Source organism: Leopardus geoffroyi, chromosome D1 (genome assembly GCF_018350155.1).
Source record: "Leopardus geoffroyi isolate Oge1 chromosome D1, O.geoffroyi_Oge1_pat1.0, whole genome shotgun sequence".
Taxonomy (NCBI): domain Eukaryota; kingdom Metazoa; phylum Chordata; class Mammalia; order Carnivora; family Felidae; genus Leopardus; species Leopardus geoffroyi.
This window is the reverse complement of record NC_059329.1, coordinates 98334012-98359654: the sequence shown is the minus strand read 5'-3', so window position 1 is coordinate 98359654 and position 25643 is coordinate 98334012. Positions and strand designations below refer to the sequence as shown.

Sequence of the window (25643 nt, the reverse complement as noted above, 5' to 3'; positions counted from 1 at the left end):
ATATTCCATTGTCTGTGTGTGTGTGTGTGTGTGTGTGTGTGTACACACACCATATCTTCTTTGTCCACTTATCCAACATAGGGGTGTATGTATCCCTTTGAATTAGTGTTTTTGTGTTCTTTGGGTAAATACCCAGCAGTGTGATCACTGGATTGTAGGGTAATTCTATTTTTAACTTTTTGAGGAACCTCCATACTGTTTGCCAGAGCAACTGCACCAGTTTGCATTCCCACCAAAAGTGCAAGAGGGTTCCTTTTACTCCACGTCTTCGCCAACACCTGTTGTTTCTTGTGTTATTGATTTTCGCTTTTCTGCTAGGTGTGAGGAGATACCTCATTGTAGTTTTGATTTGCATTTCCCCAATGGTAAGTGATGATGAATATCTTTTCATGTAATGTGTTGGCCATCTGAAAGTCGTCTTTGGGGAAATGTCTCTTCATATCTTCTGCCCATTTTTAATTGGATTATTTATTTTTTGGACGTTGACTTTTATAAGTTATTTATATATTTTGGATACCAGTCCTTTATCAGATAATCCTTTATCATTTGCAGATAGTGAAAGGTTTACTTCTTCCTTATCAATTTGAATGACTTTTACTACTTTTTATTGTCTGATTGCTATGGCTAGGACTACCAGTACTGCGTTGAATAAAAGTGGTGAGAGTGCACATCCTTGTCTGGTTCCTGACCTTGGGGAAAAAGCTCTCTTTTTCATATATGAAACACTCTTTTATTGTGTTGAGGTATGTTTCCTCTAAACCTACTTTGTTGAGGGTTTTTATCATGAATGGATGTTGTACTTTGTCAAATGCTTTCTCTGCATCTACTGAAATGATCTTATGGTTCTTACCCTTTCTCTTATGATGTGATGTATTGCACTGATTAATTTGTGAATATTGCACCACCCTTGCAACCTAGGAGTAAATCCCACTTGGTTGTGGTGAATGATTTTTTCAAAGTATTGTTGAATTCGTTTTGGTATTTCTTTGTTGAGGATTTTTACATCTAGTTTCATCATGGATATTGGCCTGTAGTTTGTTTGTTTGTTTGTTTGTTTTTTAGTGGTGTCTTTATCCAGTTTTGGTATCAGGATAATGCTGGCCTCATTTGGAAGTTTTCCTTCCTTTTCTATTTTTTGGAATAGTTTGAGAAGAAGAGGTATTAACTCTTCTTTAATTGTTCGATAGGATTAACCCATGAAGTCCATCTGGTCCTGGATTTTTGTATATTGGGAGTTTTTTGATTACTAATTCAATTTCTTTGCTGGTTATTAGTCTGTTCAAATTTTCTATTTCTTCCTGTTTCAGTTTTTGTAGCTTATATTTTTCTAGGAATTTATCCATTTCTTCTAGGTTATGCAATTTGTTGGCATATAGCTTTCCACAATATTCTCTTATAACTGTTTGCATTTCTGTGGTGTTGGTGGTTATTTATCCTCTCTCATTTGTGATTTTATTTATTTGGGTCCTTTCTCTCTTTTTCTTGGTAAGTCTGGCTAAGGGTTTATCAATTTTATTGATTTTTTTTCAAAGAACCAGCTCCTGATTTCATTGATCTGTTCTGTTGTTTTTTATAGTTTCTGTATCATTTATTGCTGCTTAATCTTTATTATTTCCTTCCTTCTGCTGGTTGTAGGTTTTGTTTGTTGTTCTTTTTCTGGCTCCTTTAGGTGTAAGGTCGGGTTGTTCATTTGAGATTTTTCTTGCTTCTTGAGGTAGGCTTGTATTGCTGTAAACTTTCCTCTTAGAATCTGTTTTGCTGCATCCCAGAGGTTTTGCACCATGTTTTCTTTTTCATTTGTTTCCGTGTACTGTTTTGTTTCTTCTTTTATTTCCTAGTTAACCCATTCATTGTTCAATAGCACGTTATTTAACTTCCATGTATTTGTGATCTTTCGAGGTTTTTTCTTGTTGGTTGACTTCTGGTTTCATAAAGTTGTGGTCAGATAAGATGAGTGGTATATCTTTGATCTTCTTGAATTTGTTGAAGCTTGTTTTGTGGGCTAATATGTGGTCATTCTGGAGAATGTTCTGTGTGCACTTGAAAAGAGTGTGTATTCTGCTGTTTTAAGATGGAATGTTCTGAATATATCTGTTAAATCCATCTGTTCCAGTGTGTCATTCAAAGCCACTGTTTCCTTGTTGATTTCTGTTTGGATGATCTGTCTGTCAATGTAAGTGAGGTGTTAAAGTCCCCTATTATTATTGTATTATTATTGATTAGTTCCTTTATGTTTGTTACTGTTTTATAGATTTGGGTGCCTCTCTGTTGGGTGCATAAATATTTACAGCTGTTATATCTTCTTGTTAGATAGTACCCTTATTATTATTATTATTATTATTATTATTATTATTATTATTATATAGTGTCCTTCTTTATCTCTTGTTACAGTCTTTGTTTTAAAAATCTATTTTAGGGGTGCCTGGGTGGCTCAGTCAGTTAAGCGTCTGACTCTTGGTTTTGGGTCAGGTCATGATCTTGCAGTTCATGAGTTCGAGCCCCACATCAAGTTCCACTCTGACAGTGCAGAGCCTGCTTGGGATTCTCTTTCTCTCCTTCTCTCTCTGCCCCTCCTCTGCTTGCTCTCTCAAAGTACATAAATAAATTTAAAAAAATAAAGTCTATTTTATTTGATATAAGTATTAGTACTCTGGCTTTCTTTTGACATCCATTTCATTTGCATGATAGATGTTTCTCCATACCCTCACTTCCAGTCTGTGTCTTTAGGCCTAAAATGAGTCATAGACAGCATATAGATGGGCCTTGTTTTTTAAATCCACTCTGTCACCCTGTTTCTTTTGATTGGAGTGTTTACTGCATTTATATTCAAAGTAATTATTGATCGATAGATATTTATTGCCATTTTATTTAACCTGTCTTGTGGTTATTTCTGAAGATTTTCTCTGATCCCCTCTTGTCTTTCTTTGCTGATTTTCTTTAGTGATATATTTGGATTTCTTTGTCTTTATTCTTTGCATATGTACTAGTGGTATTTGATATATGGTTACCATTAGATTTGTATATAACCTCTTTTGCATATAGCAGTCTGTTTTAAGTTGATGATTGTTTAAGTTTGAACCCATTCTTTTCTACTCTCCTACCCACATTTTAGGTATATGTCATTATATTTCACATCCTTTTTTTGTGAGTTCCTTGACTGATTTTTTTAATAGAAATATTCACTTTTACTTCTTTTGTGTTTCCTACCTCTGTACTGTCACTTTTGGTCTTTCCTACTCAAAGAGTCCCCTTTAATATTTCTTGCAGGGCTGGTTTAGTGGTCATGAACTCCTTTGGTTTTGTTTTTTTAGGAAACTCTTCATCTCTCTATTCTGAATGATAGCCTTGCTGGATAGAGTATTTTGGGCTGTAGAATTTTCCCGTTCAGCACTTTGAGTATATCATGCCACTCCATTCTGTCTTGCAAAGTTTCTTTGGAAAATCTCCTGAAAGCTTTATGGGTTTTCCCTTGTAAGTTACTGACTTCTTTTGTCTTGCTGCTTTAAAATTTTTTTCTTATCACGATTTTTGCCAATTTGAATATAATATGTCTGTGTATGAATCTGCTTTTGTTGATTTTGACGGGAGTTCTCTGTGCCTCCTGGATCTGGATATTGGTTTCTTTCCCCAGATTAGGGATGTTTTCAAATACTTTTTCCTCAAATAAGTTTTCTACCCCCTTTTCTCTTTCTTCTTTTTCTGAGACTCCTATACTATGACTGTTATTATATTTGATGGAGTCACTGAGTTCTCTAAGTGTATTCTCATTTTGCCTAGTTCTTTTTTCTTTCTTTTGTTCAGCTTGATTATTTTCCATTACTCTGTGTTCTAGGTCATTAATTCATTCTTCAGCTTCTTCCAGCCCTCTCTTTATTCCATCAACCTATTTTTCATTTACTGAGCCCTTTATGTCTGCTGTGTTATTCCTTATCTCCATGTTAAGGGTCTTCCACTCTTTTCTCAAGTTCAGTGCGTATCCTAATAATCATTGCTTTAAATTCTTTGTCAGATATGTTACTTATATCTGTTTTGCTTACATCTCTGACCATGGCCTTGTCCTGTTCTTTCATTTCAGAGAGATAAATGTCTCTCACTTTGTCTGCCTCTCTTTTTCTGTTTCTGTGTGTAAGAAAGTCATCTGTGTCTTCTGCTCTTGAAAGTAGTGACTTTATGAAGAAGAGGTCCTAGAATGCCCTCTGCAGTGCAGTGTCCCCTGTTCACCAGAACCTGGCACTTCAGGAGAGTATCCTGTGTGTTGCTTACGCCCTGCTGTTGTGTCTGAGTCACTTTTCCTTTCACTGCAGTCGTCTGTACTGACTCTCCGCCTGTTGTGGGCTGTGCTTGCTGTCTGTGGTGTTAGTGGGACCCAAGCAGACCACATCTGAGGGGTCGTGCCCTCTGAGGAACTTGTGAGGGGGATGGTAGTGTTAGCACAATTTGCGCTGGGCCACTAGTCCTGTCCTATGGGGAATCTCCCAAAGCATTTGGGGACTGCATGCCAGGCTGGCCAGGGGAGTGAGGTGGGCACAGCTGGGCCTGGTGCACGATGGCAAGGGCATGCTGTGGCAGCTGTGCGCTCAGTGGCTGGGCGGGCATGTACACTAACAAAATTTGCCCTGAGCCCAAGGCCAAGGCTAGCAGGCTTAGAGTGGATGAGTCCTCTGGAGAGCTCGTGGGTGTGGTGCCCCTGCCAGCTGGTTAGGTAGCAAGTGTCTATGCAGTGCTGCCTCCCACAGGTGGCTCTGTGTTTATGCTGCGGGTTAGCGGCGGTGGGGAGGGGCGTGGAGAGAATGGCATCTGCCAGCTCCCTTGTTTTCAGAGAAGTCCCCCAACACACTTCAAAATCAATGTGAACGGATCTGTCTCCCATTTGCCCCCAGTGTTGTGTTGTGCAAATTGCCGTTTTTATGTTTTCTTGGCTCAGCCTGCTCTCTTTAAGGATGGCGACGCAGCTTTCATTCACCCTCACCCTGGCTCACCCAGTGTTGAGTCAGCTGACTTTTAAAGCTTCAGGCTCCAAGTCCCACTGGTTTTAAAACTCATGGAATTCAGCCCTGTTTTTAAAGCCGAATGTTATGGGGATCATTCTTCCACATGTGAGCTCCCTGGTACGAGGGCCCATTTTTCTCTCTCCTGCACACAGCTCTCTCCCTCCTGCCGGCAGCCTCCCTCTGCCTTTCTGACCTTCCTGACCTTTCAGATGCAGCTTCTTCTCTATATTTAGTTGTAGAATGTGTTGCTCCAGTCTTCAGATTGCATTCCTGTTTATTGACTTGGATGTAGTTAAAGTCTGGTTGTAAATGTGGGGACAGGGAGAACTCAGGAGCCTCCTGCTCTGCCATTTTCCCACAGACTGTGAATGTCTTTTGAGTTTATTCTTTGTGGATGTCACTGAGCTTCTTGGATGTGTAGATTTCTGTCTTTCATCCAGTATGGGAAGTTTTGAGCTATTAATCCTTCAGGTATTATCTCTGCTGCTCTCTGTCTCTCTCTGCTTGTCCTGTCCCCCTGGGAGTCCATAATGCGTATGTTGATGATATCCCACAAGTCCCTTAGGCTACGTTCATTTTTCTTCATGTTTTTCCTTTCTGTTCCTCAGACTGGACAATTTCAGTTGTCCTGTCTTGGACTTCACTGATTCTTTCTTTTGCCTGAACCCTTCTAGAGAATTTTTCATCTCAACTTGTATACTTTTCAGCTCCAGAGTTTCTTTAACTAGTTTTTTTTTCTAGAGAGTCCAGGGCTGGACTGGGCTTCCTTAAGGCCAGTTTTTGTTGATTTTGTTTCCCTACAAATGGGCCATACCTTCCTGTTTTCTTTGTATGCCTTCCAATTTTTTGTTGAAAACTCTTCATTTTGAAATTACAATGTGATAACTGTGGAGATTAGATTCTCCTCCCACCCCAGGGTTTGGTTGAGGACTGCAGTTATCTGTTTAGTGCCTTTACCAAACTGTTTTTGCAAAAACTGTTATTTCTTGTCATGTATAGTCACTGAACTCTCTGTTCTGTTGTCTCAGTGGTCAGCTAGTGACCTGACAGATTTTCTTAAACAACTGGAGCCAAAAAAACCAATAATAATAATAATAACTAAATTTTTTAAAAAAAGACACAAAACAACTTTCCCAGTCCTTGCACATTGGCTCTGAGCAGGGTTACTTCGTCAGTTCTAAGCCAGGCCATCTGTAACTCTGCCTTAGCCTTCACCTCTTCCTTGGGTGGGTACAGCTCAAAGATCAGCCAGCAGTGCAAACCTAGAGTTCTCTCACATCTTTTCTAAACATGCATCTAGCCCTGGGAATGTGCGGTACATTCTGGATGCCCCAGTATATGTGACAGCCCTTGAAAGCCATCACTCTTCCAGGAGTCGTCTTCTTCAGCCTCCTCCTTCCCAGGCCTTTGGGTCTGTCTGCTGTATATTCCATCCACCATCTCCTTTACACCAGGTGACTATGGGTAACATATATCTTTAGATGCTTTCATCAGATGTCACCCCGAAAGCCACTTTGGCCTAATAAGGTGGGCAGCACAAAGGTCAGCCTCTGTACCAGTCCTCAGGGAACCACCACACAGATCAAAACGCACAACCACGGGTGTTTTAGAAGGTCCGTATTGTTTCCCTTAGCACCAGCAAGCCACGCTGGGAACACAGGTTGCCATCTGCAGAGCCTCTGCCCAAGCTGTGGAATGGGGATTTGTAGATAGGTAAGGAAAAAATGCTTTCTTAGTGAAATTTAGCAGTTTCTTTCTTCAGTCAGTGTCCCCCTGGTTGCTATAAGGTTTTTATTAGATTCCAGAATTCTAAAAAGCGGGTTCTGTTTTTGCCAGCTTAATGATTGCTTCAGTGGAAGGACTAATTCTTAGAGCTCCCTGTTCTGCCATTTCTGTCACTCCCCCAGCCCTAATGTTTTTGGTTTGCTTTAAGCAGCTTAAAACAACAAATATTTTATTATCCCCTATAGCTTGTGAGGGTCAGGAATCAGTTTGCCTCTTAGCTGGGTGGTTCTGTCTCAAGATCCCTCACAAGTTTGCTTTCAAACTTGTAAGCCAGGGCTGTAGTCATCTCAAGGCTCCACTGGGGCTGGATAATTCACTTCCCAGCTCAGTCCCGTGGTTGTTGGCAGGCCTCACTGCCCGCTGGCTGCTGGCTGGAGCTTCGTTCCTTTACCGCACAGGCCTCTGCGCAGTGCTGTTCACAGCATGGCCTGGTTTCCCCCGAGCAGGAGCTCCATGAGAGAAAGATGTCTCCCCAGTGTTTTTTATTTTAATTTTTTGGGGGGATGCTTTTGGTGTTTTTTATCCAACCCTGAGATAATTGTCCTCTTCTTGAATGAGAGAGCAATTTGAACCCAGATTCAACTGAGTTGAATTCAACTCCCAACTCTTAGTGGAGAGGAATTGGCTTGTCCTTTCCCAGAGGCATTGCCACTGTGTGTGTCACTCAGCCTTAGAGGTGGAACCAAGAGACCCCCCAAAATTTCACACAACCTTGGAGTGGATCAGCAGACCCTTCCAGGTGACTTCTCTTATCTCCCCTCCCTCAGACTTCCTGCCCTTCCTCACTCAGAAAGCTATGAAAATAAGCTTTCTGGACACCCAGGCCCTTAAAGATGACACTATAACCTACTTTCCCATCGTGTACCCTTATAGATGTATTTGGTGGTTTGTTTTATGGAGGAAATGTGTCCTTTTTGGTTAAAAAAAAATGTGAGAGAGAGGTACGTGATTCTTCTGGAAGGCATTGTACTAGGTAGGCACAAAGGACTGCAAATGTGTATAGAACAGTGTCTTCTCTCAAGTAGCTTATCATATAGAGAAGGAAATAGAATAGGGCATTGGTAAAATATAAAATATCATGGGGCACCTGGGTGGTTCAGTCGGTTAACCTTCCAGCTCTTGGTTTGGGCTCAGGTCATGATCTCACGGTTTGTGGGTTCGAGCCCTGCATCGGGCTCTGCACTGACAGCACGGAGCCCACTTGGGATTCTCTGTCTCCCTCTCTCTGCCCCTCTCTGCTCATACCATGTCCTTGCTCCTTCTCTCTCTCTCAAAAATAAATAAGTAAACATTAAAAAAAAAAAAAATCAGGCAGCATTTGCCCCAGAACAGTGGTTGCCACAGTATTGATAATGGCAGATGCTTACATTCTCCTAAAATAATAAACATGAGAAGCAGAAGGAAAATATGGAAGTGGCTAGGAAAGAAAGTGAAAGATCTTTGTGATTGTATGTGTTCTTCAGATCTAGTAACATGTTTCACGACATAATGATTTTTGAGAACTTTTGCTGTCCTGCTCACAGGACAGAATCCTACTCATTAGTAGTCACACAGTTTTACCCTCATTTAATTTCTTGTTACCATACAGAAAGACCATTAGCATCTGCGTGTTTTTTATTTGAAAAAGTAAAGTAGGTTTGTGTTCACAGTTTTTGTATCCACTTTTCTAATATCATTTCAGTATTTCCAGAGGGGTTCGTAAAATGAATTAGCCATTGGATCATAATAAGAATAGTAATGCAAACTGAGCCTACCAGTTTGCTAGGTGCCGTTTGTTCTTAAAGATGATAACGATACTGGTGTTCTTTTGTCGGAATGGATGCATCTGGAAGACAAAGTTGGGGGTAATCGGATTGTTAGCCTCTTACAAGATGACCTTTTCTTGGCAAGCTCATCTCTCCTCTAATGGATGCTACAGGCAGGTGTTAAATATCCCAAGTGAGGGTAATTCTGCCTCTTCTCTTAGGTGATGATTGGAATTGGAAAGAGAAGAATGTATACGCAAGATTTTTTTTTTTTTTTTATGTTATTCAGATCTTAAGCTTGCAGTGGACTGGAGCTTGACCTATGTGTAGTAAGAATGGGCTTGCTCTGGAAAACTGTCCCTACGTCCTAAAATACATTGAAATCAGAGCAGCCTATACTCATTTTTATACAGAGGAATTAAAGTGTGGATTTTTCTTTTTGTGTAGTTTAGACTATTACAGTTATAGATTCATATCTACTCTAGTTATACAATTTAATTATTTCAACTAGGGCCTTAAATTTTACTTTTTGCCCTTCCAAAATATAATCCATATTATCTCTTTTATTAATATGTTTCCAATTTGAGTATGTTCTTTTTTCCTTCTTTGTTGTCTACAAACTATGTTTTCATTTTTTTAATGAAAAGTGAATTCTGAATTTTCATTTACTTTTCCTTCCTTAGACAATTAAAGCCCACACGGAAACAGATGAAAAACAAACAGAGAGCCGTACCATCACTCCACCTGCTGCACCCAAACCAAAACGGGAGGAGAACCCTCAGGTAGGCTTAGCCCTCCAAAGGCATGGCTCAGTCTATGAGATGTGACTTATTCTCATAAACCAGGAGAGACACCTGCCCTCTGAATCACTTGATTTTCCTTTTCTTGTGCTTCCACACGACTCAGTAATGTTATTGCCAAGTCAGTTTGGCCTAAGGTAGATTGAGTGGGTCCTGGCGTGTCCCTGAGCTGGCATACAGACATTTCATGCACATGTTACAAATTTGAAATGTAAGATTAGTGATCATTTTCCCAGGTATCCCATTGCATTCCTCATGATAATTATGTGTTGTCTCAGCCAGCATTTCTAAGAGGTCCCTACAGTTCACTCAGCTGAGGTCTGCTTATGTTATTGATTATAGTTGTTACATGTGCACTTTTGTTACTACTGTTATATTGCACCAGATTCTCAAATCCCAGATAAACCAGTAGCCTAAAAGGAGTTCATTGAAGCATAAAAGTAAGGATGAAAATAGTAACATATGTACCATAACTTAGGATAGAGTTACAGAGTCACATAGTAAACAGGACTGGTACAAATACAGAATGTAAATTCACGTGTCCCCTTAGACAAGAGAATTTTTTAGTTTGGCTTTTGCATAAGCAGCTCTAAAAGTAAAATGTGTGCAGGTAATATGATGATGAAGATATAATAGTTGGATTTTATTAGACCAGCACTCTATTTCCCTGTATCCTCAGTGCATTCTTTTTAATGAAACCATTCAGATCGTGGCAGGAAGCCATCAAAGCTTCATGTCCTTTTTTTAAAAGCAGTGATTTATTGGGTGCAGGTTTTTCTAAAACAAGTATAAATTATAATTCTTTCTGATATGAAATCGATTAATTTTTAATATATCTTTGAAAAAGAGGCCAAAACTTGAGCCAGAAAGAAGGACCAGTGATGCAAATTGCTGAGGAACTTACGAAGTCATCCAGAAAATTATCAAAGGAAACCAAAGGATATCTTACGTTAGTTGCCCAGTGTGGGCAAGCAAGTACCACCATGTGTAGTCATGTATATTTCACCTTCTGACTGGTGAAATCACTGCCATAAAGAGAATAAATTAGTTCTTGGCACACGTGTGATACATAGATGAGGCAAAAGTTCTTGACAACTTTTTATTCTCTTTATCACTGAAAATCTGTTCCAGAGGAGAGGAGATTTTTTTTTTTCACTTAATAACTTTTTGTGAGCTTGATCTAGACTGGCAAAGATGAGCTGGATGTGACTGGCCAAGATGAGTACTGTTACTTGATCAAAAGAAGCTGCCTCTGAATGTCAGTCCACATACTGTTTTATTAACAGAGAACAGTTGGCAGACAGCCTTCTAATCTTGATTAGGTTGTGAAGAATATTCGTGAAAGCAGGAATGTAGTTAATTGGCAATCACAAAATGTATGCTATTTCAGCATGGCAGCAAGTCCCAGGAGTGCTTTTCCTTGCTGACATACCCTGGCTGTCAGGGGGATAGGTGCCCACCTGTTTTTTAAATAAGAAATAAAATAAAAACATTTCTTCAGAACTCTGAGGATACCACTAAAGGACACTTCTGTGTTCTCAAGTGCCTTGTTCAGGGGCTGTTTCTTCCTAAAACACTCAGTATCTTAAATAGCTTGAACCTGTCACTTCAGGCCAAAATATCATTTGTATTGAATGTTGAGGGTTGAATAGATCCTGTTGCTGTTGAATAGGTCAGGATTTTTAAAGACCAAACTATGAGATAAACAACTCTACGGGAATATGTCTCCTAACAACTGCTGATGTTCTCTGTTATCTGTGAGAGAAATTGATGATGTATTATTTGGCATAGATAGCAACCACAGGCAAAGATGTGCTTTCTAGACCACATGTAACCACAGAGCAAAACAGGAATCAGTATGTTGCTCCCTCCAACTTTAAGCGTCTAATGCTCCAGCTTTGGGGTTCAGTATTCTAATCAATTTAACTTCTGATGGAGCCCTGAGAGTGGTCTCCAAAGAGAGACTGCTCTGTAATTTTTATTAAATTTTTTTTTTCAACGTTTATTTATTTTTGGGACAGAGAGAGACAGAGCATGAACGGGGGAGGGGCAGAGAGAGAGGGAGACACAGAATCGGAAACAGGCTCCAGGCTCTGAGCCATCAGCCCAGAGCCCGACGCGGGGCTCGAACTCACGGACCGCGAGATCGTGACCTGGCTGAAGTCGGACGCTTAACCGACTGCGCCACCCAGGCGCCCCTGCTGTGTAATTTTTAGGTCCACGTTTCATTTAAAAATCATAGTATTAAGCAGAACCACCTGCTGTTGTTCCTAAAACTCATTTAGCCTGAAGTTAGCACTGTCCGGTCATTGGTAGTAAAAATGTTAGAACCCTTGACCTGTTAGGACAAGTGAAGTACTTGGAATTTGGAGCTTGTTGTATGGGAAGCTCTTTGTAACCCTCTGCATGTTTTTGAGTGTGATATCGTCTTCCTATCTAAGAGGCTTTTTTGGAAAACAACAACTACAACAACAACAACAACAAAACTTAGGTCACTCAAAGATACTGATCTCTGTCATTGAGAAAGTGGAACATGCAGGTCCCAGTCCTTCTCTTTTGATCCCCGTAAGACCAGAAAGCCTCCAGAGTGGCTCTAGAAGGTGTTTGTTCTTTGGTCACCTGATCTCGGCCTCCTTCAAGTGACCAGCCTGTTGGACTGGCTTTGCCTAGGAGTCTAACTAGGAACATGCATTTGGCTTTGTGAGAACCCAAACTGAAACACGTTCTTGTTTCTCTGGCACAGAAACTTGCCTTCATGGTGTCTCTAGGATTGGTAACACATGACCATCTAGAAGGTAAGAGAAGATATTTGTGGTGCTGCCTTATTTCTGGCCCAGAGCTTTATTCTTGAAAATGGGGTTGACTTAAAAAAAAAAAAAAAAAAAAAAAAAAAAAGAAAGAAAATGGGGTTGACTTTATTGCTAAGATATATAGAACACTGAAACGCCAACAGAGTATGATTCAACTAGTGTGGACTTTATTTCCTTTGGAGTCAAACATGCCTTTCCTCTATCTAATATTCATCCCTTCCCCTCCCTGTGGTGATCCACACTGCTGTCCAGGGGAGACTCCCCACTTGCCTGGATTAAAGCGACTTTTTTTTTTTTCCTGACCGCATGGAGTATCAAATGCCCCTCTGACAAGTCTCTGTCTGTATTTTTCAGTCACGCTAGGTTATCAGAATCCTAAGAACAGTTACAAGGCTATACCTGTCCTAGTCATTTAATTTAAGAATGGTGAACTATGGTTATTCAGTCCAGGTCTATGGATAAAGTTTATCCACCCCTATATTAAAGTGATCTAAAAATAGATGAGGATAGCTTATTTACACACACTGTCCACTGTTAAGCTCTTGGTCACAGAGAGCCACATTATAGGACAGCATGGTCTCGCTTTCTGAGAGGTGAGCATAGATGGTCCTGCATTATTTCCTCCCAGTGGTATGCTTGCCTCTGCTGAGGCTGCAGTGAAACAAAGAGATTTGCCCCATTTCTGATTTGTCCTGGGAAAGCCAAAAGATAAAAAATGAAGTTAAATTTTTGAGGCTCTCCATATCTCTTTTCTAATTCAGACCTTTTGCTTTCCCAAGAAATCCAAAGCAAGAGGCAAGAGCGAAAAAGAAGAACAACAGCCAATCCAGTATACAGTGGAGCAGTCTTTGAGCCAGAGGTATTCCTGGCCAGAGCTTGGCCCTTCCTGTTCTAGTTTTGTTTATGATTTTTTCCATCACCTCCCATCTGAAAACCTGCTGAAGAGCAGTACCCTGATTGTACTTGGCCCGCTTTGTGAAATGATGGGTTTTTCTCCAGCTGATCATCCTGTTTCATTTTTATTATTCACTGCTTTCCCCTTAGTTTTTTTCCTAAGTTTGAGCAAATACAGACCCACCTTAAAAATGTCACTCCTCTTGGCTTCAACTCAGCCATCATCTGAAGCAGAGGCAGACGTCTCTGGAATATTCTCTCAGAGCCAAGTATATATAATAAAGCCCATTTAGCACTGAGACCTTGGGTTGACTAGCACTAACTCGTTGGCATGTTGACAGGCGTGCTACGCCTGGTCTATAGCTTGTGCCAGTATCGGTAGTAACCGTGCTATTCAACCAGTTACCTTTCCTTCTTCAATCCTCAAAGCGTAAGAAGAGTGCAGTCACATACCTGAACAGTACAATGCATCCTGGGACCCGGAAGAGAGGTGAGTACCTTTTTGTAGCTCTCCCTTGCTGTTGCTTCTGCTTTCTGTGTTGTGTTTCTGCACCCCCCACCCCACCCCTTCTTCCCCTTTGTCCTAGAGCCTAACTCCTAAATCCCTTGAAAATAGTTTTGTTATTGTCATTCTCTGGAAATGGGTGGGGGGAAGACAGTGAGATTTCTTATTAGAGTTCTGTATACTGAATCAAAAGTTGCCTTTCCTTGGATTCTGGCAAGGCTGACTCAAGGAGGTGGCTTAATACAGCATTTCTGCCCCAGGCCCACCAGGCTGTCCTTGAATAGCACAGGGAACAGAACATTGTGCGAAAGGAAGCATTTTAGCATCATTGAGCGTAACAGAGCACTGCTGTTGCCAAGGTGCTCTTAGTAGCGTCTAGGTCATCCTGCTGCCAGTGAGACCAGAGCATGACTCGAGTTGCCGTGAGCCGCAGACTTTCCAGGAAGGAGAGAGGTGGCCACACCAAGAACTTAAGATCTAGGAGTTGAGGGCATCTCCAGCTAAGGAAGAGAAGGTCGTTGTCAAAACTGGCTCCCCGAAGCAGAAGTTCCTAAAGAGCTCCATCCCCATATTTCAGACCTCCCAGGGTGGGCATTGCACCTTAACTCGTGGGCAGAGGCCGCAACACCCTCCATGCAGGTCTAAACAGGTCTTAATAGCTCAGAGTTTGAGCTCATAAACAAGGTTCTGAAATTGTACTTTGATGTCAGTAATACATCCCAAGGTCCCTTTCTCCACATGATAATGTGTCCCTGAATTATAGTTCCAGGCTAGAAAGGTTGCAGAGTGAGTGGAGTAGCATACTAATTTTTGCATATGCACACACTGTGTCAGGAGCGGTTGGAAGCTTAGGAGGTCATCCACGCTCTTTTCTTTTGTCTTCCTTAGTCAAGGCTACAGCTGTACCATTACCACGTCCTTACCCGAAAGAGATAGCGTACCCACCCTCAGTGACCCATTCTAACGTTTCATTAGCCCTGTCCTTTAAGTAGCCAAAAATATTTCCAAGGGAAACCCCAAGTCATTGCCTCCTGTCGATTCCTGGGTCACAGTAACCAGTGCCGTGGGTTATTTTTTGTGGTTTTAATTTTGGCAATTTTTAGTGACCTCTGACCCGGTTCTCAGAAAGGAGCCCTCAGTCCGAAGCCTCAGTTAATTGGTCTGCCGGTGGGGAGTATCTGCTAAGAGGACGGGGGTTAAACAAGCCAGAAAGACCTTGGCCTTGCTTGCCAAGGTCAGAGGATGAAAGCCTGTATTCACAATGCCTAGGATGTGCTTCTGAGGGTAAACAAAGAACATTCATCTTTTACTTCCCTTTTGGGCAGCCCTGATTCCCTAGGAAAGACAGCCTGTATGATCTGTCTTTGTACTGCAGACATCGCCAGTTTAACACAGATGGGTAATATTCATGTAATGTCTGACAGAATCGTGGCTCTGATGTGTAATCCCGGTATAACTTATAACTGTTGGTAAGGTTCTGATCCTCTGCACCATTCACCAGTGCTCGTAGGCAGTTGTGAGCCTCTCTGGCATTTTTTTTTTTTCCTCTTCTTTTCCCTTTGGTGTGCTGAGCATATACTTTTGATCACCCAAAGCTTAGAAGCTCTGATCCTGGCCCTTCTGACAAGGATCCTGGCTTCGATGTACCATAAGGCAGGAGTGAGTAGTTGACCAGTCTTGCCATACCCAGTAGGGTCCATTTATAGATCCCTCTGGAGCCATGAGGCTTGATTCCCAACGCCCTGGCTCAAATCTGTCTTTCAGCAGTGTTGCTGATGGCAGGGCCTTTTCTGAGCTTTGGTAATAGACCCAGGTCCTTAGACATGTAGTTTACCAGAATGTTTGTGATGGAAGTGGGGAGACAGTTTTTGATCAACCGGGGATGGTATCTGACTCCAGACACACTTAAAATCACTGTTAAGCTCAGAACATCTTTTTAGCTCTTAGGTTCCAGCTAGTCCCAGAATATCTTTCCCGCTAGCTCAGCCAGCAAGGGGTAAGAATAGTTAACTTGAATTTTGCCTCCTGTTTGCCTTTCTCCACCCTCACAAGCAGTGAAATGACCAAAATATAGACAGGAGAGAAAAGGAAAAACAGAAATCTTAAATATATCTATGGGAACTGGGAATTACTAATGATTGTGAGAATGATGGTTACAGAGAAACCTTGGAGACCAATATTTAGAAGGTGTGGAAAAACAAATTCTTATCCCTAGCTTTGACCCCTGTTGAACTTTGACATCTTGTTCTCACATCAGAAATCTTAAATTGTAATAGTCCAGGAACGTCACCATGATCTGCCCCAGGCGAGGCCCTTTAACATGATTCAGCCACTCCTGTCATTCTCCAAGGCTCTCTTACCCTCCTTTCTTTTGAGACTCATGCAGTTGTTCCTAATGACATTTAAATCTTTGCTTCCCTTCCTCTCTTTGGGACTGTTGTATTAACCTCTGTCTGCTACCTCACTTCCTTTTCCATGCTAGCCAATGAGGAACACTGGCCAAAGGTATGTAAGATCATTTTTCCCCCTTTCTTTCCCTCCCCCTTTTTCCCTTTTGTTCCCTTCTCTTGGTATATAGGTCGTCCTCCAAAATACAATGCAGTGCTGGGGTTTGGAGCCCTTACCCCAACATCCCCCCCATCCAGTCATCCTGACTCCCCTGAAAATGAAAAGACAGAGACCACATTCACTTTCCCTGCACCTGTTCAGCCTGTGTCCCTGCCCAGCCCCACCTCCACAGACGTAAGTAACTTGGGAAAAGCACGCTGTCTTCCTGAGAGCTTAAATTGGGGAAACCGTTGTCATATGTTGTCTCCTTACCAGCTGCATCTCCTTGACTAACCCTGGAACAGCAGTAATCCCGACAGGACACGGTATATCATGTAAGGTCCTGCCATGTCCTTGAGAATCATGTACAACATCAGGAGGCTCAATCAGTTTTTAAAAATGTGGATTTGATCTGCTGTGAATGAGCTCTCAGGAAGGGGGATGGGGTGGGAAGTCAGCTCATAAAATTGAAAGGTGCTCAGTTTTCCATCGTCTGTGTTTTGGGATGAGGAAAATGAACAAGGCGTACGTTCCCCTAGCAGTCCTTGTTTCCTGCTTCAGGTAGAATTCAAGAAGTGGAAAACTTTTCTTTCAAGTAACTTTATTCATCAGATTTGATCAAACAGGTTCCTGAAAAAGTGTCGGATATTTAGTAGCTCATCATGCAGATAGTACAGAATTGTAAACGAGTGCCCTAAGATTTTATTTTTTTGTTTCTTGTTTTTATTTATTTATTTTTAGGTTTTAAATTTCAATTCCAGCATAGTTAACATGCACTGTTATATTAGTTTCAAATGTACAATATATTCTATGATTCAACACTTCTATACATTACTCAGTGCTCAAGATAAGTGTACCCTTAATCCCCTTCATCTGTTTCACCCATTCCCCCCCCCCCCACATCCCCTCTGGCAACCATTAGTTCTCTATAAAGTGCCCTAAGATTTAAAAAAAAAAAATTTTTTTTTAACGTTTATTCATTTTTGAGAGACAGAGACAAAGCGTAAGCAGAGTGGGGCAGAGAGAGAGGGAGACACAGAATCCGAAGCAGGCTCCAGGCTCTGAGCTGTCAGCACAGAGCCCGACATGGGGCTCAAACTCAAGAGCTGTGAAATCAGGACCTGAGCTGAAGTCGGACACTTAACCGACTGAGCCATCCAGGCGCCCCATAAAGTGCCCTAAGATTTTAAATGAACATTTAGAAAGCAGTGCATTCACTCAGCAAATACTGAGCACTAGTACTTTGCTGCGCAAGTGCTATTATTGAGGCTAGGGATAGAACATCTCCCTGCCCTCAGGGAGCTCGTATTATGTTATACATATTATGGGCAGGTGATAAGCAAATGGACATATCAAAGGTAGTGATAAGTGCTCTAAAGAAAAATGGGACAGAATAAGGGGGATAAGGAGTTGTAGCAGCAGGTTCCTATTTTATGGAGAGTGGGAAGAGAAGGCCTCTCCAACAGGAAGTGAACTGTGTCTGGGGGAGCATTCCATGCAGAGGGAACAGCCTCGCAGAAGCCCTGAGGTGGGCGTGTACGTGGTGGTGAGCCAAAGCAAGAAGGCCCAAGAGGGCCAGGATGGCTGGAAAGAGGGAGCGGTGAGATGGCAGGAGAGGAGATCCCAGAGGTGACAGAGTCAAGGGTGCAGGGCCTTGGGGCTTTTGCTCACAGTGAAATGGGGGACCGCTGGAGGCGTTTTGAGGAGAGGAGTGATGTAATTTTTCAAACCTACGAGAAGTTGCAGTAAAATATAAAAGATAAATATGTACCTTTCACGTAGATTCACTGTTACCGTTTTGCCACATATGCCCCCCCACACACACACACTTTTTTGCTGAATTAGTTAAGAAGTTGCGGACATCATGAATCTTCGTCTTAAAAACCTTCAGCATATATCTTCTCAGAACAAAGGTATTCTCTGATATAGTCACAGTTGTCAAATTGAGGACATTTAATATTAAGTAAATATTATTATATAATACATAGTCGATATACAGATTTCTCTGGTTGTTCAATAATTGCTTAAATGGCACTTTGTTTTTTCTGCTCCAGAATCCAGTTTAAGATCCCTCTTGATATTTGTTGTCATGGTATTGTCTCTTTCTTCTCCTTACTCTGGAACAGTTTCTCGGCCTTTGTCTTTCATGACACTGACATTTCTTAAAAGGTAGGACAGTTCTGTAGTGTCCCTCCATTAGGATGGGATTGTTTCCTCAGGAGTAGATTCAAGGTTTACATTTTTGTAGGAACACTAAGTACGTGGTGGTGAGTCCTCAGTGCATCACAAGCGGCGTGTGTTGTCGGTCAGTCTGTCCCATTGTTGGTGATGTTAGCTTTTATCTCTTAATTAAGATAGATCGCATGAAATTTCTCCACTTGTAAAGGTGCTCATTTTCTCTGGCAGAGATAGCTTTGAGTCTCAAAAACATCCAGTTCTCCAACAAACTGTTACCCGGTGGTTTTACCATCCTTTGATGGTTGTTGCCCGCATTTACTATTTTTAAAGGTGTTTAAAAAACCAGCTTGGATTTTAAAAGGACCACTGTGTCTGAAACTTGGAGAAGAGACTGTGGACAGGATAGGATGGGAGCAGGGAGACCAGTGAGGAGGCTGGGGCAGTCATCCAGGCAAGAGCCAAGGACGGCTTGGCCTGATAGGGTGCTAGAAGGAGAGATGGAGACACATGGCCGAGTCTGCATGTATTTCGAAGAGCCAGCAGGATTAGATGATGGGTATGAGAAGAAGAGAATAGTCAAGGGTGAAGCCAAAGTTTCTGGCCTAAGCAACTGGAACTAAGATGAAACTGTCCTTTACTGGAGATGCCAAGAGGGGCAGGTTTGAGGAGGAAAGCCAGAGTTTCATTTTGTACATGTCCCATTTCTTGTGTGGATTACAGAGCTTGTCTTTAGGGTCATCTTCAGGTAAAATGTCCCTTGAACTGGAAGGTTCTCAGTGCTTACTAAAGGTCTTCCCTTTGCCAAAGAACAAAAGAATACCATATGCACGTTCTGAGTGAAAATTCCAGAAGCAGCAAAGGAAGAGTCCTCTTTGGAGGACCGGGTCATACTGGAGTTCTGTTCCCTGGCAGGCTTCCTTCCTTGGACCTAAATGGTGACTACAGGCTCATTCTTGCTCTCGACATTCAGCATTTCATCCAGCCTGCCCGACTTTTTGGATTAGTAATGGATAAAGGTGTTCTGCCTGTCATGCCTCATGAGTCCCAGAAGTCCCTGTCAGAAACCTTGTTTGTTGGCACCAAAGATTGTCCCAACTCTTCTTCAGCTGAAGCATTGCCAAAGGGATTGCCAGCTCATAAGCTCCTGGTAGGGGTCTCCCACGGGGTGGTGTACAAATGCTGGAGGACAGAGGATTTTGTGGTTCTGCCTGTGAGTCTCTTTCCTAAACGTTGTTTTGGTTTTTGTGCTTTTTGGCTGGTGGGGGTTTATGGCGTTCTTTGAGAGACTGAACCCAAAGGATCTACTCATCAAATCACAAAGGAAAAGCTTCTGCCAGGTTTCGTCTTAAAACGCAAACACTGTTCTTTTGAGAAATCCAGAGGTAAAAGAAAGCTTTTCTTAAACCACTAAATATGTTAGAATTTTCTAAGTTAAACCTAGTGGAATGGATTTTTTTAAAGATAATTGACTCCTACTTTTGTCATATCCCAACAGTGGCAATGATTAAAATCAACACACTGGACTCTGTATGTTTGCTGCTGGGTAGCACAAGCCCCAACAACATTAATTAAACAATCACAGTTGAGAGGCGAGCATTTCCTGAGGATCAATAACCGTCTAGAAGGACTTGGAGTACAAAACCCAGCCAGGCACTAATCCTCAGGATATACCTTGTTGCCACTATCATTTTAGGAGCAGGGAAGATGTGTTGACTTAGTTGGAAAATTCTTTTAGCAAGTGACGGAGTTGCAGTTGATCTAGCCAGGGTGTTTCCAAACACCATACGTCCTCAGCTCCCAGCAGAGTGCCCTGGGTCAGCCAGCTTTCAGTTTAACGTTGGGTTTATGGTAGTAGTTCAGTCACCAGGGCCTGAGCCTTTTTACCTAGGGCAGCACCTCCATGGGAATCCCCTGCTCTCTTTAAGCTAAGCAGAGAACCAATTCTGGGTAGATAAAGTCTGTACGTTGGCATTTTATTATTCATGTCTATGGGCAGTAGTTCTCGAAGTGTGGTCCCTGAGACTCCTCGGGGGTCAAAACTGTTTTCATGATAATATTGAAATATTCTGTGCCATCTTCATTCTCCTTCTCTCAAGAGTAACCGGTGGAATTTTCCAGATAATATATGACATGTAACTATGTCATAACTCTGATGGTTTGTGGAGTGTGCACTCGTGTGTTCTGGGGCTTTATAATTTTTCAGCATCCTAGTTTTGTAACGTGCTGTGATTCTGTAATTATTTCAAAATTTGAAAGTTTTAGAATTTCTAATATATTCAATACCAACAAATACAATTCACATAAACAAAAGCTCTTTGAGGTCCTTAGTAATTTTCAGAGTGTAACGGGGTCCTCACAGCAGACAGACTGAGAAGTGCTGCTCTAGAACATGGAAATGGGATCAGAGGTTCTTTCCTGGAGATTATTTCCATACTCTCTGCTGTCCACTCCTTGACATGCTCCTTGCTCGAGAGCAAAGGGAAGTGAGCAGACTCTTTACCCGACAGAATGAGATGTCCAGTTTGTTTTGCTTACTTCATCACTCATGGTGTATCTAGGATTTATCTAAAACAGTCTCTGAAGCCTTAAAATTTCTATACACTTCATAAAGATGCAGACTGACACAGGACTAAGTTTCAAGAAAGACCGCTTCTCTAGAGAAGAGTGTCCTTCAGCTTGATTTTAAGAATGAGAGAAGAAAGGGGGTGCCTGGGTGGCTGAGTCGGTTGGGTGTCCGACTTCAACTCAGGTCATGATCTCACAGTCTGTGAGTTTGAGCCCCGTGTCGGGCTCTGTGCTGACAGCTCGGAGCCTGGAGCCTGCTTCAGATTCTGTGTCTCCCTCTCTCTCTGACCCTCCCCCATTCATGCTCTGTCTCTCTCTGTCTCAAAAATAAATAAACATAAAAGAAAAAAATTTTTTTAAAAAAAGAAAGAAGAAAGTTACCATTAATCGAGGGATGGGACCTTAACCTCTTTTGCTGCCTCAAAGCTGAACTGTGAGGGTGCATTCTCATGCAGTATTTTTGCTCGTATACTGAGGGGTTTTTTGTTTTTGTTTTTTTGCCCAGAGATAACATTTTTTTTACTAAGAAAATTTAAAATCTGCCCACACCGATTATCTTCTAATCTATTGCAGCCAGTTTCCTAGGCTATGGATACCCTAGTGAATTATAGAGAAAGTTTCCTTTTCTTGAGAGAGAAATTGTAGGCCTGGGAAGATATGTGCCTTCAACAGTGGTGGTTGAGGGGGTTACACATCATAGAAGAAGTGAGCATTGCTGTCTATGTCATTGCTTCCTGTGTGGATTCTCTGTGTTAGGCCTGCTGGCGGAATAGCTAGAAATCTAAACCAACACACTGAAAGTGAAAAGGGGTCTGCTCCAGGCTGTGGCGCTGCTCTGCTGGCTAACCTCCAGCACATCCCTTCTTCAGGGTTCTCTTCCCTCCTGTCTTTATCCATCCCGTTCTCAGAACAGGCCAGGGATTGACCTGCTGAAAAATACTTTTTACCTAAATGCCTTTTTCCCCCCTAGTGTTCTCCTCTCCAATTTAAGTAGATCTGCTTTTTTTCTGATGGTGCCTTCTGTTCAGAGGGCTCTAGCAGACTTACCTGAGTACCAGAACTCTCCATGGTGGGGGAGGGGAGACAGGCAGCATGCACTGGGGGCTGCTCATCTATTCCCATGTGATGACATATTTTATAGGGAGAAATAAAGCCTCCCAGAATAGAATGGTCCGTTGAACACCAAGTGCAAATACTGGCTTTAGGAGAAGATTGTCAGCTGTTGCTTTGGCTTTTTAAATTCATGTTAGAAAGCTCACGCGAGTTTAATTTGTTCCTGACTTAATCTTTTCCCATTGAACTTGCACTGTATTTTTCCTCCCTGAGCAAGCAAAGAGTTTATTAAAATTCCGTATTCCGTTCCTTGTCTGTCCTCTTTCCCAATCCTAAACTCCCCTGAAAAATGGTGGGTAATGAGAATTGTTTGTATCATATCGTGGAACACTTTGATGAATGGATTTCAGTGTCTTCAAACTTTATGATTTGTGGGTCGGATTCTGTCAAAACATAATAAATGCTGAGCTATCACCTGTAACGTTAATTTGGGCCTAGGTGATTTACACAGCTTTTCTGTAAACTCTAAGAACCCCGTCCCTGTCAGGGAAGCTCAGCTGTATGGAGTAGGTGGGGGCTGAGTCATTAGTAATTCCTACTTTCCTTGAATATTTTGGTAACATGTTGGAGGGGGCACAGCTGATTGTCCTAAAACACATGTATCCAGAATGTGCATGTTAACCTGCAAATTTTACCTTTTTTGTCCTTTCTCTTACCTTTCCTCTCAATTTCCTAGGGTGATATCCATGAGGATTTTTGCAGCGTTTGCAGAAAAAGTGGCCAGTTGCTTATGTGTGACACGTGTTCCCGTGTGTATCATCTGGACTGCTTAGACCCTCCTCTGAAAACGATTCCCAAGGGCATGTGGATCTGTCCCAGATGTCAGGACCAGGTATGGACTATGGGTGGGTCAGTCAGAGAGACGGGCTGAGGAAGAGACAGTGCGGTCAGGAGGACCTCCGTTCCCCTCGGCTGTGGGGGGCGTGGCAGAGTCTCTTCCCTCTCCTGGTAGTTCCGCAGGCCACCTCTGGCCTGTTCATGGCACCGCACCCACCCACACGGTGTCCATCCTCTCAAGGATCTCTGTCCTGTACTGAGGTGGTGATTCTTGTATGGGTGGAAAGACCCTGACTGCTTCCCTTTGTTCGAAATGACTTATCTTCTCATGACCTTGCCCCGTCAATGCCATAAGACTTTCTGCCCCTTTCTCTAAGAATGTGGTTTTGAGACTCTTCTTTTAGAAGTAAAACCCTTACAGGAAAGTCCCCGATTGATTGTTTAATTCAAGTAACAACAGTTTCACCTTTCACCTGTGTTGTCACCAGGATAAGAGAACTCACCGTAGAGTGGCTATTGCATGGACTTGAAAGCAAACATTAACTGTCCTAGCCTCTTCCCTTCTTCTCTGTTTAGTTTCTGGTCTCTTTCTCTCAACTATCCACGTACCTTTATGTTTTTATTATAAGCTGTCTCAGCCTGTTTTGGAAGTCGGCAAAGTATAAATAATGAACGGGCCCGAAAGCTCAGCAAGCTTTGGGATGCTTCTTGGTTCTTTGGAATCCTGTTTGGGAGAATCCTGGTTTCCCGCCTTCAATCTTGGTCCTCCTCCTCCTCCTATCTTCATGATGTGGTGGAGACCGTTCTCTCCTATTCTCTTCCTGACACTGCTCTGTGACCCTCTGATAATTTTTTACACAAGATCTAGATTATACTTAACTATTTGGAACTTATATGTAATTTCTTTGGTCAGCCTGCCTTTGAGGGAAATATGAAACTAAAATTGAGACAGGAGGGGCACCTGGGTGGCTCTGTCGGTTGAACATCTGACTTCAGCTCAGGTCATGATCTCAGGGTTCATAAGTTCCAGTCCCATCTTGGGCTCTCTGCTGTCAGCAAGGAGCCTGCTTCGGATGCTCTGTCCACCCCCCCCCCCCCCCCCCGTATCTCTCTCTCTCTCTCTCCCTCTCAAAAATAAATAAACATTAACAAAAAAATTGAAATTGAGACAGGCGGATCAAGGCCGAAACTGCCAGTGGCTGCTGCCATGGTGCAGGCTTGTAGCTTATATGCTGGTGGTTCTGGTTGTCAGAGCACTTGGGTGTTATGTGGCACATATGAGGAGATAGGAATGCCAGGCCACGTCCCAGCCTCTTTTTAAACTGGGGCTCGGGTGGCTTGACTTCTTCCCACCATTGAACCTCATTCTGTCAGACTGGTATCTGGAACTTCAGGGGTTTTGCAAGCCTGTCACCATAAATCCTTGCTGGATTTTGTCTGCCAATTGCTACAGACATGTTGCTTGTTGCTGCACAGGGGATGTGTGTTTATACATCCTTTCAAGGTAAAATTCTAAACTTCATTTCAGATGCTGAAGAAGGAAGAAGCAATTCCATGGCCCGGAACTTTAGCAATTGTTCATTCCTATATCGCCTACAAAGCAGGTAAAGAATCATCCACATCCCCTTTTGTGGTAAGCCTCCCCTTGCTTAAAAAAATGTACTAGAAGGCAGCGTTTGTTTTGTTTTCAGAAGGAAATTTGAGGTTAAAAGTGAAAAGCTTTTACTGAAAAAAAATGAAAAGCTTATATAGTACTTTTCTTGGGGAGGAAAAATGAGAAAGCAACATCTTATTTATGTACAGCCAAGCCCCCACCACTGCGATCTGTCTTAGCATACCTGTACGCATAAAAAGGAAGGTCTGGGGGTGCCTGGGTGGCTCAGTCTGTTGAGCATCTGGCTCTTGATTTTGGCTCAGGTCATGATCTTGTGGTTTGTGGGTTCGAGCCCTATGTCGGGCTCTGTGCTGACAGATGGATCCTGCTTAGGATTCTCTGTCTGCTTCTCCCCAGCTTGTGCACACACTTTCTCTATTTCTCTCAAAATAAATAAACATTTTTTTTTTTTTTTAAGGCAAGGTCTAGGTGGGCATGTTCTGCACAGTGACTGTGGAGGTCAGGGGGAGCTTTGGGCAAAATACCTTCTTTGGTCAGCATTTTGAACACAGTGGCCTTTTCAAAGAATGTATTGTTAAAAACAGTTCCTTTTTTTTTTTTTTTTTTTTCCCAGCAAAAGAAGAAGAGAAACAGAAATTACTTAAATGGAGTTCAGACTTAAAACAAGAGCGAGAACAACTAGAGCAGAAGGTGAAACAGCTCAGCAATTCTATAAGTGTAAGTAAAGTAAGCTCATCCCTTTGGTGGTGGGCGCAGATACGGTCCCTTTCGCCCGCATGACAGTACTTGGGGCTCCCAAGGGGCCCTTTCAAGGCCCTCCAGCTTATCGCCACAGTTAACTTGGGCAGACACCAAGTTTGCCTCCAGTTACAGTTTTGGCCCTGAGGACAGGTAGCCGGTTGGTAGATGGTGCCCTGGAACCTCCTGTGGGCTTTGATCGGAGAGTGGGTTTTCAGTCTCCGGGCTGAAGATGCGAAGCAGCAGCTCCCGCAGTGTGGCCATCAGCCCTGTGTGTTCCCGAGCCGAAGGGGTTTGGGAGGGGTATGGAGCCTCTCCGGACGCCGGCCGACACAGATCTGGTCCCTGCATAGAAGCCTTTCTCACTGTCCTAGTTAGTGGTCTTTCCGCATGGCCCTCCCACCCTGTCCTTTCTTCCACACCCTGCTGATTGCGTCTCCAGGTGTTGCTGACCCGCCTGAGGAAGAGAGGATCCTGGAGACAAGTACTGGAAATAAATATTGCCCAGCCTGGCCTGTCCAGGTGGGAACCAGGGGTGTATTTGCAGCGGAGATTCTGAGGCCCCTCCAAAGCAAGTTTT

General features: G+C 42.5%; 1 protein-coding gene across 35 annotated transcripts in view; it reads left to right on the top strand.

The window, feature by feature from the left end:
• Positions 1–25643, top strand: part of PHF21A (PHD finger protein 21A) — a 196062-nt gene that overhangs the window by 164767 nt on the left and 5652 nt on the right. For 15 of the 35 annotated variants that reach the window (XM_045486655.1, XM_045486644.1, XM_045486671.1 and 12 more), the window contains 8 exons: positions 9205–9303; positions 12065–12116; positions 12911–12990; positions 13455–13515; positions 16013–16272; positions 22610–22765; positions 24239–24314; positions 24939–25042. In XM_045486655.1, coding sequence (XP_045342611.1) covers positions 9205–9303; positions 12065–12116; positions 12911–12990; positions 13455–13515; positions 16013–16272; positions 22610–22765; positions 24239–24314; positions 24939–25042 — 888 coding nt within the window. Of the gene's footprint in view, positions 1–9204; positions 9304–12064; positions 12117–12910; positions 12991–13454; positions 13516–16012; positions 16273–22609; positions 22766–24238; positions 24315–24938; positions 25043–25505; positions 25586–25643 lie in introns of all 35 variants that reach the window. The other 20 variants (XM_045486665.1, XM_045486663.1, XM_045486666.1 and 17 more) reach the window with 4 other exon arrangements.